The sequence below is a fragment of the Colletes latitarsis genome, chromosome 9, assembly GCF_051014445.1.
Source record: "Colletes latitarsis isolate SP2378_abdomen chromosome 9, iyColLati1, whole genome shotgun sequence".
Lineage (NCBI taxonomy): Eukaryota > Metazoa > Arthropoda > Insecta > Hymenoptera > Colletidae > Colletes > Colletes latitarsis.
In genome coordinates this window covers 32,559,883-32,572,816 of record NC_135142.1, presented here as the reverse complement: position 1 = coordinate 32,572,816, position 12,934 = coordinate 32,559,883, and the positions used below count along the sequence as shown (strand labels likewise).

The 12,934-nt window shown below is 31.6% G+C and overlaps 3 protein-coding genes across 7 annotated transcripts; 1 reads left to right on the top strand and 2 right to left on the bottom strand.

Annotated features, from left to right (window-relative positions):
- Positions 1 to 4,505: 4,505 nt before the first annotated feature.
- Mtl (Rac family small GTPase Mtl) lies at positions 4,506 to 9,533 on the bottom strand. Of its 5 annotated transcripts, XM_076772328.1 has the most exons (5): positions 9,358 to 9,533; positions 9,039 to 9,089; positions 8,687 to 8,812; positions 7,866 to 8,202; positions 4,506 to 7,750 (listed from the first exon to the last, which is right to left on the bottom strand). In XM_076772328.1, the coding sequence occupies exons 3-5, from the start codon at positions 8,800 to 8,802 to the stop codon at positions 7,616 to 7,618; spliced, it is 588 nt and encodes a 195-aa protein (XP_076628443.1). In that variant the 5' UTR covers positions 8,803 to 8,812; positions 9,039 to 9,089; positions 9,358 to 9,533; the 3' UTR covers positions 4,506 to 7,615. The 5 variants fall into 5 exon arrangements, with proteins under 5 accessions (XP_076628443.1, XP_076628441.1, XP_076628442.1 ...); XM_076772326.1 differs by having other exon boundaries at positions 8,687 to 9,190; XM_076772327.1 differs by having other exon boundaries at positions 8,687 to 9,089.
- Positions 9,534 to 9,619: 86 nt separating this feature from the next.
- Positions 9,620 to 11,704, top strand: Tsen34 (tRNA splicing endonuclease subunit 34). The gene is made up of 5 exons (XM_076772323.1): positions 9,620 to 10,212; positions 10,319 to 10,590; positions 10,669 to 10,879; positions 11,007 to 11,162; positions 11,499 to 11,704. The coding sequence occupies exons 1-5, from the start codon at positions 10,161 to 10,163 to the stop codon at positions 11,702 to 11,704; spliced, it is 897 nt and encodes a 298-aa protein (XP_076628438.1). The 5' UTR covers positions 9,620 to 10,160.
- Positions 11,702 to 12,709, bottom strand: Mrpl27 (mitochondrial ribosomal protein L27). Its single transcript, XM_076772324.1, has 4 exons — positions 12,597 to 12,709; positions 12,390 to 12,467; positions 12,127 to 12,290; positions 11,702 to 12,029 (listed from the first exon to the last, which is right to left on the bottom strand). The coding sequence occupies exons 2-4, from the start codon at positions 12,463 to 12,465 to the stop codon at positions 11,826 to 11,828; spliced, it is 444 nt and encodes a 147-aa protein (XP_076628439.1). The 5' UTR covers positions 12,466 to 12,467; positions 12,597 to 12,709; the 3' UTR covers positions 11,702 to 11,825.
- Between the last annotated feature and the right edge of the window lie 225 nt (positions 12,710 to 12,934).

The window sequence follows — 12,934 nt, the reverse complement described above, 5'->3', positions numbered from 1 at the left end:
ACGAGGAGGTTGCTGCGAATGGAGACCCGAAGGGAGATAGATGGAATCCAAGTTCCATCGATCTCCCTTTTACATCCTTAGAAACTAGATTAGTCATGCCAAGTAATTATTTTGTTTAAAAAGGGATGAAGCTAAATTGTTGGAGGCGCGACGCGACGCGACGCGATACGACGCGAACCGAATAGCGAGGTCAAAAGAGTCAGCTCGTTGCCTCTTGGCAAATCCGATCGAAGGGGAAGGGAATCGACGCACCCGACACAGAGGTTCCCCATTTCTCCCAAGCATCCTGTTGGGAGCCAACTGGACCCAACTCGGGATGTCTAACAGAGAGAGGGAGCGTGTGTCGGGGCTACCTCAGACAGGAACAGTCCCTGATCCCCTCTAAGGCCGAAATACCCTTTCCCTTGGATCGTCTCGCTAGAGGACGGCAACTGACCCTTCGGACCAGCTAATCGGCCGATCACTTGCTTTCTACATGGAAGCAGTGGTGATCGGAGGGGACGAGGGACGAGTCAAAGAGAAGCTACTTGTTACATAATTACTTGGCAGGACACGCGGCTATACTAGGGACTTAAGACTAAATACCAAGTAATTATTTTGTTTAAAAAGGGATGAAGCTAAATTGTTGGAGACGCGACGCGACGCGATGCTGAACCGTGCAGCAGATCCCGAGAATCGAATCAACACTACCCTTGGTAGATTGATTTCTATTTCTAGAAATCGATCTATCATGGGCAGGCGACTAGATCTTTCGGACAAACTGGACGGCCGATCACAAGTGACCGAAGCAAGAAACGAGAGAACGAGTCGAGAGAAGCTACTTGTTAAATAATTACTTGGCAACATTGGGAGACGCATACAATAGGGACTTAAAATTAACGTCGAAGCTCAAGTCTAGTCAAGTTGAAGCTAAAATTCGGACGACAGAAGGAAACAAAGTTCCTTGATTTAGTTGTACCAAGCAATTATGTGGTTAAAAAGAGGGATGAAGCTAAATCGTGGGATACGCGACGCGACGCGACGCGATGCTGAACCGTGCAGCGGATCCGAGGATCGAACCTACTGCCCTTGCTAACTCGATCTCAACAAGAAAACAGAGAACTGCAACTCCGAATCGAGGTCTCCATTTCTCCAACGCAACCCGCCGGGAGCCCGAAGGACCCGACTTGGGCTGTCTGACAAAGAGAGAGTACCTGAGACAGAGTCGACTTCCGCTGGAAGGTATGCGTTTCCGCAGAATACGGAAACTCCACACCTTCCAGCAAAGTGCCGTTTTCCCTCGATCAAGCTTACCAAGGGAAGGCGATTAGATCTGTAGGACCAGATACACGGCCGATCACATGTTTCAATCGATGAAACAGCGGTGACCGAAGCTACGAACGAGGGAACGAGAAAACGAGAAGCTACTTATTGAATAATTGCTTGGTACAGACGCGGAGATACATATGTATAATAAGGAAATCTTGGACGTTAATTTTAAGATTCGCGACGAAGCTTAAATCTAATTTACTTGGAATTAAATGTCCCTCGGCGGTTGTGGCGTCTTCCCTCGATGTCCTGGCGATTAATCTAAATCTAAACTGAAATCAAAATTAACATTTATATTAGCGTGACATGCAAGGAAATTAATAAGGAAATTTAAGCTGAAACATAAAAATAAAAATCTTATATTAATCAGTATCATCGAAACAAATATGGTATATGCATCGACACCATGTTATACAAATCAAAACGAACATTCGTAATAATGAAAGAAACTTGGATCGAGACACCAAATTGAATCAACCCCAAACAATCAAACGAAATGGAAAAATCCAAGTAATAAATATAATAATGAAAGAAACTTGGATCGAGATACCAAGTTGAATTAACCCCAAACGAAATGGAAGAATCAAACAAAGTTCCTCCGCAGATCATTACGAGAATTCGAGCAAGAACGTAAAAATAGAAATTCATGCAATTGATAGAAACAAACATAGTATATGTAAAAGTAGAAACATAGAAAAGGAACATTCATAATAACCAAATAAAATCAGATAGATAAATAAACAAATGAAAATAATGAGATATAAAGAGGTGGAGTAGACTTACTACTTGTTGTCAGTAGGATAGGATAGTTACCCTATAGGAGAGTTACCACTGGGCCAGCTGTAAAATAAGAAAATATTCAAATTATAGCAACATCAGTTGATACCAGAAATTGGTATCAAACGACAGAATAGAAGAGGGGAGAGAATTTTTGAACAGTTCTTACCGTTGGTCATCACGGTCCGGCACTGGTCAGTAGTGGTCAGTAGTGGTCAGTAGTGGTCAGTAGTCGGATCTGCACTGGTCAGCACTGGTCAGTTCTGGTCAGTTCTGGTCAGTCCTGGTCACTCCTGGTCCCCCCAGTGGTCAGCGGTGCACGAATGGCCTGACTTTGGCCCGCGAGACCCGATTCCCCTGGATGCTCCAGGGGTACTGAACAATTTCTCCAGCGGTAGTCTTCGAGTGGGCAAGTCGAAGAGTGGGGAGACAATGTCATACGTGAAGAGTTAAGAACCGCTTGGTCAAGAGGACAACATTATTTCGATTGATCTCATCTCTTGACCATTTCTAGATCTTCACTGGACCGCTGACCTTGTTGTCAACCTCACTGCTGACCACCAGTGACCATAAGTTAGTCATTGATCATCGACCCATTAAAACCATTACGAAGATTAAAGCCTTCTTACGAGGATCCCCTTACAATTTGATGCATCATCTTTTTAACATTTTGTTCCACTTTGTAAGAGTGTATCTCATGTTATAAGACACTCGTGGTACAGCGACAACGTTCATCCCACTAGCGATAGGTCTATTCTTTACCTCGTTTATGTGTAATAGGTATACATAGGTGTGGAAAATAAAAATGCCTGGGCAGTTGAGACTGAAAATCGTATGCAGGTTGACACAAATCGGATTTTAGCTGATTTTAGAAAGAAAGACTCACATTCGCCTTCTTTCTTCAATTCCCGAACCTGTCCAAACCACCTAAGCTCACCTACACATGGCTGTGAATTGGCATGTGTAAATGGAGGGGTAAGCTTACTCTGGGCACCGGTCTGCCGTCTGATAACACTGTTACGAATCAATTTTTACATTTATCAAGACACATATGTATAACCTCCGTATCTGTAGTATTACTCGTTCTTTATTCGTTAATTTTTGTTAATACATGTCTTTTTCTACATCAATTCGAACAATTGCCATACCGAGCGAAAAATTCGGAGGTGATTTTAGCGTCCTCGTCAGTTGAGAAACTAATCACTGAATTAGTGTTGATGGGCAGCAGACAGTTGTAACTGTTGACTATGCAGGGATTGAAATTCATTTCTAAATCTGTTGGTAATGTTGCGAGTGACACGAAAATGGTAATGGGGCTCTAGAGTCTCAGAAAAATGGACCGAAAAAATACATTGGGTGAAAGTCTACTCGTATACCTCGTCTGTGGTATTACATTTAAACTTTTACAATTATTATTGAATGTATATAACTTTCATAAAATTGTAGAGTAAGACTCTTAATTGAAACTTCAAGCACTTCTTGTTATGTACTTTATTTTAAGAAGTTCTTTTCAAAATACATATAAATAAAAATAAATGCTTCCAAGTGATATTTAGAACATGCATCTATGTAGTTACATTTTGATTGTTATTTAACACTATAATTTGTATTTTCCATAAGAAAATAGGACAGTTAAAATTAATTTTAAACTTTTCATATGACACTTTTTATATACCACTGTATTAGCAGCAAAAGAGCGCTTTCACGAGGATACGATAAATGAAAAATAATATAAATCCATTATCAAAATTTTGATTGCAATATGTTTGAAAGCATTAAGAGAAGATTTGTACCATTCCTATCTATTTTCAATACAATCGACTTTTAAACTTCTTTGTACAATGTAATAACATAATTCCTATAGATTATCTAAATATTATCAATTATAAGCGTGGAATAGCAATATCACCATTAAGCTCCCTTGTGCTGCTTTATTACTACAGAAATTAGTGGTTTTACAGAAATTTTAAGAAAATAGATGAGTGTTATGTTTATACATTACTGACGATTAAATTTTTATCTTAGTGCATGTACATACATTTGTATTCTAATGCAATCTTATTCTCTTTGTTTGGTTCATACTGTTCTACCTAAATTGACAATATCTTAAGTTGAATCAATACTTTCATGTCCTTCATTTTATTATTTCGATTTGATTGTTTTCCTCTCTTAATAAAAATGTTTATTTATTGATTAAACGTGATTTGAATATAAATTTTGATAAAAGTTTTCATATAGAAATAAAATCAGATTCTTGGTGACTAGAATATCTTTACACTTCATACATCCATTCTTTGTATACTTATATGCAATAATACATAATAAAGATCATAAAAGTTACATTAAAAGTAAAATTGGACTTTGGTTTGTAGCATCCTTTGCTGTTTTCTTTCTTAAAAAAAAAAAAAAAAAAAAAAACAAAAAGAAAAGAAAAGAAAAAAGAAAAGAAAAAAAAAGAGAAAAGAGAGACAGTCAATGTTAAATACCTTTGTTAAATGCACAAGTTGTAAGTAGTGTAATTCATTTTACCATTAATACGTATAAATTCAGAATTTTATTACTAATATAAATTTGTATTAATTCAATTCTGATTTTCGCTAAAACTAACGTGCATGTAATGAGCTCGAATATTTTACATTAATTGCCATATTAACTTTTTTTTACTTTCATATAGACAAAATAACGATTAATTAATAAGTGGGTACAGTACATTGCAAATCCGTAACAGTTTAATTATGATGTATAAAAAAAATTCATATATATGTTGCATATTTTGAAATAGTAGAATAAAAATTTTATTTACATTGTAATACTGTCAAAAACTTATTAATATTAATCTTAAGAGTTAAATAGTATTTAAAAAAAGATTGTGCTTTGTCTTGCACTTACTTTTAACTGATCTATGTTTGATACATGTTATAATATGTAATCAGACTTTGGATTGGCATTTTAAAAATCTAAAAATTGTTGCTAAAAGTGTTTTTTTGTGTGTTCAATATACGTGTAACAAATAAATAACAGGATACGATACATATACACGGTAATACTTGTAAAATAAATGCACTACTTACAATAAATGCAAATTTGCATACAATTATTATATTACAAAAGGTGGTACTGTTCACTTTATATAATAAATGTATCATATTTATGTACGTATGTACATAATATAATAAATTCCTAGGCTTAAACCTGTCATAGAATAGCATTAATGTCTTCAGTTGTGCTCTTTGAAGTATCAAAGAAAAATTTGTCTTACACAGGAACTACAAATGTATTGTACGTCCTTAACTAAAAGTTTAATTTATAAGATATCTTGCAGCAGAAATGTCAGAAATAAATTTTCTGTGTAAAATTGTAGCAAATACAATAAAGTGTAAAGCTTACTGCAAACATCTCGCGACACACTCTATACTTCAATCACATGACTAATTGCTCTAACAGATTGTGTACATACTGAGATATTTTAAGAGGGGAAAAAATCATATTATTTCATCGTCAAAATGTGCTTGATTGAAATTTAGAGCATGTTATTACTATGCTACAGTATGTACACTCAGCAAACATTAATATGCCTCATTCATAATTCACTCTCGCTTATACTAAGAATTTTGCATTTTAAATATGACGATGACATATTTCTAATTCGTTTCAAAATTCATGTTGAGTACAAATGCAAACAAAGTATGTTATGTAATATTCGTTTTACAAATTTGAAAGCATATGGCACACATGTCCTATCTTTCTATATTCTATGCTTGTTTTTAAATATAAGAAAATATGTTCACGAGTGGAGGAATATTTGTTAATCATCATCGCCACGCTATTCCTTTTTTTCATCGAGTCCTTTTATAAAGAGCATCTAATATCTATGAAAATAATGTTTTAATATGATAAATCAGTGTAAACGAAGTATGTTACAATACAATAGTAAGAATAAAAAATTCACAACATAAATAAGATGTAATCATAGATGCAAGTAATTTGATACATAAGAGAAAAATGATGCATTTGTTCTGTACAATGTACTCATTATTCTAAAATATGTCGTATTTTTTTTTTTATAATTGTGAAGATTTATATAAATTAATTTTACAAAAATAATAATAGTGGAAGATTAAAGATGTCATGGTATTATTTAAAATAAATTGTGCTATGTTCTTCATTTTATAGGCATAATTTGCACCATATGTTTGTTACTGGTAATACATTTCCTTATACAATTCAATATATATTTTGATTATTACTTTTGCAATGCAGTCTCAGTTACTATGAAAAATAATTTAGGGCCTTTAATTGTTACTCAAATTGCACCAGTGCAACAATCTGTAAAACTGTATCTGCCACGTGAAATTGCAGCAATTTGAAATACACGTTTAAATGTTTTGTAATAAATTCCTTTTAAAATATTCTTACATAGTACATGATCGAAACAAAATAAATATTAACGTACATAATACACTATGGCGTGCTTGTATGACGTAGGTATAAGAAAATGTTCAAATTCTAGACAATAAAGTGTGGTATATATATAAAACTATTAAATTTGTTCACAAAAAATGTACATGTTTGCTGGCAGTATATCATACATAAACGTACTTTGTTTTCTATTACAATAGTAATATTTATAGAAAATTTTAAGGTAAATATAAAACATTACCTGTTACAAGACTTTTCAATTCCTTCGAATCCTTTTTTAACTTCACTAGTAAGGGAGTCTAATAAAATACAAACATATATTGTCTAGAATTGACGTAAAAAATGTTTGCATTATTAATTTGATTTTTTCGTTGCTATGGCACTGTATGTTTAAATAACCCTATAATGCTATTTTACATTTTATAAAAATTGTTAGTATATCGACTGTTACATATATCATATGTGTGTATTAAAATGAACGTTTTTACTATTATAAATATAAAAATTTTGAAGTCTGGCAGCTCTCATGCACAAAATTCCAAGATTCTGTACATTTTTAATTGTACAGACATTATTGGCTTTGTTTCAGTATTATTAATTTGTAACATTGCATTACGAAGTAAAGGAATTATATGATATAACAACAAAGTGAAAATTGTCATTTTATAAAAATAAAAAATAACCTGTAAATATGTATGTTCTCACGTTTTTGAGATATTTCCCCTCAACATTGACTAGTACATTAATATATAAATTTATATTAGAAATGCTACAAACAGGACACATACAAATCTATAATAAATTTAGCCTGTTTCAATTTCAAAAGATAAAATGGTCAAAAATTTCATTATTACTTTCTCGTTGTGTAAGCTTTTTTTTAGTCTTATAGCATTGATTTTGCAGCTTATATTAAAATAAGAAAACTGTAAATTGTACTTTATTTATCAACTAGTAAACTACAGCTGCCAGAAATGTTACTATTAAAATGTATGGTCTGCTGCCTTCATTTCAAAACATTCATATTTTCTTTTACTTTATGACAAAATTAATTTCAGTCTGTCAGTTTATATATGGCTTTACCTACGTTGATTCATTCCTGACCGTTTATTGTTTATAACATAATGCATCTTCTCTGTCTGCGTTTTTGTGGTTCAGGTCTTAAAACAGCACGAACTGCTTCGTCAAACACTTGTTTCAGACCACGTTGCGTGAGTGCAGAACACTCCATATATTTCACTGCACGGATCTACAGATTACATACATACAAAATTAATAGTACTGATTGTAAGGTTATAATAAAATTAAAAAAATTAATCTTTCGATTACTTTCTTTAAGTAAATTTTGTTGTAATTACACGGACCTTATTTGCCAATTTTTGTCCTTGTTCACGTTTTATGGCACTAAGGCCCTGTTCAGCTAAGGCGGTAAGCGTTTCGCGATCATCTCGTAAGTCTATTTTAGTCCCAACAAGTATCATAGGTGCATCAGGACAGTGATGTTTTATCTCCGGATACCATTTACTAGTAACATTTTCAAAAGACGATGGGCTTGTTACTGAGAAGCAAATGAGAAAGACATCGGTCTGTGGGTACGAGAGTGGACGAAGCCTATCGTAGTCTTCTTGACCTGCTGTATCCCAAAGCCCTAAACTAACAGGTATTCCGTCCACAACCATGGGTGCCGAGTAATTGTCAAATCTGTACAGTACAATGGAAACTATATTAAAGTGTTAAAAAACTAAAGGAAGTTAAAATTAGAAGACATTTAAATATCATATTATATTTAACTATAAATACAGTTAAACATTTCTCTTAAATATACACTTATTAAATTTGTTTTAAATGAGATATGAAAATATTTTAACATTTATTTTATTTCTATAGCCACACATCTGAATAAAGTCTTAAAAGACTTTACCACGCAAAGAATATTATAGAAATATCACGCAGAATAGATTATTTCTTTAAGTAGTGGAAAGGTGTTCAATACTACTTTACTATTATTAACCACCTTGTTTTATTACTACAAAAAAAAATTCTTGCAATATTATCCATAAAAATAAAAGAATTTTTAAAAATAATTTTCAATTAAATAACATATTTTATTTGTATTATATTATTATTATTATTGTTAATTATTAATAATATAATATATTGTAATTCCTACAACAGTAATACTTACACTGTGGGTACATATTCTCCTGGAAAACTGTCTGTTGTATACGATATTAACATACACGTTTTTCCTACTGTTCCATCCCCTACCACCACACACTTGATCGGTCTACCTGAACTCATGTTTTTAATACTGGAGTAACAAATAAATAACATTACTTTATCATTAAAATACTATATTTTGTTTTGAATATTATACAAGTGCTTCAGTTTTGTAATATTTTAAACGGGAGAAGACAATAAAAAATTAAAGTTCAAACGATGAACAATTACGAATAACATCGTGTATTTTGTTTGAAAGTGTGTCATTAGCGTATCTGAAGCACTTGTAACTTAATAATTTGGTAAATAACGATTACCTTTATTTGACACCGAACAATCGTTGATTCTAATCCTATAGTCCGTAAAAACTGTAAGATGCGTTAGATGAAGAAAAATATTTTTCATATAAAGTGTTATAGCCAAACTGTATTTTATATTAATGTAGCACGTATTGTTAAGTCATGCAAATCTGTTAAACAATTTGAAAGAATAGAACGATGCACGTTTCAAATTTGAAGGTTAGTCGTAAAAATATGCAGTTTCCAGTTTATCTGAAGGGCTTGCCCTTTGATTTTACTTTATTTGTTCGGTATGCAATTGGTAAACAAGGATAATCGGTATCATTTGATCACTCACCAAATATGAACAAACGTTTGAATAGGAAAAAAATCACTATTTCAGCTCGAGTTTGGTTACGTGTATGTTAGACTTTCCTCAAAAAATTATAAAACCGGGTGCCATGATGGTATTGCGGTTTTTGGAACTAAAACGGACGTAGCCTTCGCTTGGTGACAGATGTTCGACAATCTTCTTCCTTCCCCTTCTACCTGACACGATTATTATTCAGAAATGACGAATGGCGACATCTATCGAACAAGTATTTTGATTAGACTAAAATTTCTTCACCATCGAAGTTTCATGTATCGTATATGTAGTGATATCAAACATATTTTACACGCAAATAATCGATAACAATACATTTTTATATGTTGCAAATACAACAATGTTACCTCTTTAGAGTATCGTTTTACATTATTAAAATTTTTTCATGATAAACGTTTCAAACATTAATATAATAATTATAGTAATTGATAATTTAAAATCTCTCGAAGAAACTTATATAATATCGTAATTAATTATTTTATAGAGTTTCTAAACAAATTTCTTTCTGGTTAATTGTCCGAAAAAAGTTCCTAAAAAATTGTCATTATATGTGAATCAGCATTTAGTATTTGATTTGGTTGGTCATTGAAAATCAGAGCTAAGAAAAATACATGTTTCAAATACTAAATAATTTACTTTCAAATTAATTCATGCCATGCCAATCGAAATACAATGTCGTTCTACTTATGATGGTATGTCAATTTTAAGCGCATTAACGAATTTACAATTACCAAAATACGTTTAGAAAAATTTCACAAACTTTCTTTACATTGAAAATGATTGATTTAATTTCATCTAGAAATAACGTTTTCGTATGGAGTGCAGAAGGTAATGCTTTTTTTTATTATTGCCTGAAATATTATAAATGGTACAATGATAACGTGAATATAAATCTGCAATAATGATTATTTTATTTTATATTTTTATCTTTCAGACTGGTTAAAACTTCGAAAAGATTACAGAATAATTGGTGATTTAATAGGTTGCCTTCCAAAGAAACCTAGACAAGATATACTTTCAGGCCTTCCGTTGCTTCTACAACCAGAAGAAGTGTCTCTTTTACTTGAAAAAAACCTTGCACGACTCATTCATTATCCATGTTTCCAAAAACCACCGACAGATTTATTGAAACAAGTTTTTAAGGAATATAGAAACACATTGTACATAGAACAAGAAGAATGCTTAAGGAAAGAGAGAAAGAAACAGGTAAAATTTTAATTATACGTTAAATAATTGTAACTTTTTAAAGGTCCTTTTTCACTAAAATAATAAATATCGCTGTAGGTAATTGGAATGATGGACAAGATTATAGAAGGGAAGAAACGGAAGATACTCGGAATAGAAACAAGGAAAAAGAAAGTAAAGAAACCACTAGACGCAAATGTACAAGAGGCTCTTAATAATATTGAGATAAACAAACAAGATTTATTAGAAGAAGAAATGGCAAAACTACCTAAATTAGAGAAGAGTGATGCTTTAGTTCAAACTCATACGGGTAAATTATATTAAGTTTCTCTTCTTTGTTTTTATTAAGGATTAATCAGTTGGTATGGAATGATCTGTATTTACTTGTATGACATTTATACTTATTTCTTAAAGAGATAATAACAAAATATTTTCAGTATATCCGTGGCTAGACAATGTTGAAATAATGAAGTGGAAATACCCGTCCAATTGCAGAGAACAATTGCGATACAAAACATATAAAGATTTATGGGAAAGAGGATATTATGTAACAAACGGGGGAAAATTTGGTGGAGACTTTTTAGTATACCCTGGTGTGTAACATTTAACCTACTTTTTACTATTTAAATATTATTTGAAAATTAGATAAATGGTAATGAAAGCAGGTAAAACAGAAAATGTAACAATTTAATCGTGTATATACATAATGTTTAACATTTGGAATACATGAATAAATTAATATTTTATAGACGAATAATTCGTCTTTTGAGGTATGTAAAATATTAAATTTTTGCGATTAAAGAATTAAAATAAGATTTTAAAAATCGGGAACTGAATACCTACTATAAATTCACAAAAAATAAAATTGAATACCCACACAGTCGTTAGAATGTTAAAATAAATATTTCAATTTTCTATCATTTTTGCAGGAGATCCTATTATGTTTCACTCTCAATTTATAATTCAATGCAAAGACAGAAATGAAGAAATTCCAATAACCGAACTATCAGCCCAATGTCGAATTGCATGCCATGTTCGAAAAGTACGTGTTTATGCATTTTTCTCTAATGATCGGAATAATATATTGTATCAATCGTTTCAATGGGCAGAAAGTAATATACTCGAGAATGGATAATACATATACTATTAAATTTATAAGGAAAATAAAATAAGAAATAGATTCCATTTTCCTATGTTTATACATTTATACTTTTAATTTACAAATAAAACAAGTAACCTTGACCGTAATATTTTATCTACACAGTATCAATTAGAATAAATCTGTCATGCTGTGGTTCATTGATAACATTAAAATGTTTCTTGTATATGACACTATTTTCTCTACCCGCATAGTTCATTTTTGCCCAGGGATGAGTTAAACTAGGATTAATTTTTTCACACGTGATCATTACCATTCCACGTTCCAAAGCATACAATGTGCCATTTTTACCCATACCAACCTGTAAAGTAAATAATAAGTCATAATAAATGAAGATACTTTTTAAAACATGATTTCTTTCTGTAAGTATGCATTTTAGGAAGCATAATTAAACTCACGTTAAGTCCTGGATGAAATCTAGGTCTAAGTTGTAAGGCCAATATTTGCTTTTCTTGAACATAGTGTCCATCTTGTACTTTTATCCCTCTATGTTTTGGTCTTGGATGACCAGGTTTAATTCTTGTACTACTACTGGCTTTCTTTGATGCGTATCTAATGCATGCTGTTAAACACTTGTACATTAATTTTAACTGAACAAGAATTAGATAAGTAAAGAATAATCTACATGAATTTGAAGAATGTAATACTATTTTTGACAAACCTAAATTATTGGCAGTAACACTAATAAAGGGTTTCGTGTTTTGTAAAGTGCTATTAATTAATTGCGTTAAGATCATTCCTGAAATGCAATTATATCTATTTTAAATACATTGTTCGTTCATTTAATCAAATATACTTTAAAAAAATCTATACGACACTTATAATTAATCATAAGTTTATATAATAATATTTTCTATTTTATATTTACTTTTATTCCGTTCAATTTATACTGATTTCTGCATCAATACTTGCCCCTTACAAATAATTTACTATTAAAACAACATAGCAACACGCCGGGATTATTCCTTAGTTCGGTTACGCCATCTATATTACTAGCGGTAATATTATCAATACTACTAGTGAAAATGGAACGTCGTACTCAATGAAATTTTGATCACACAACTAGATGTGTTCATGTCTAACTTTATTTTATAGAACTTACTGTAAAAAAACATTTCTCATCTACAATTTTAAATTGATAAATTAACATTACCATTAATGAATAAATTAAAATAATGACAATAAATAAACCAATCATAAATAATG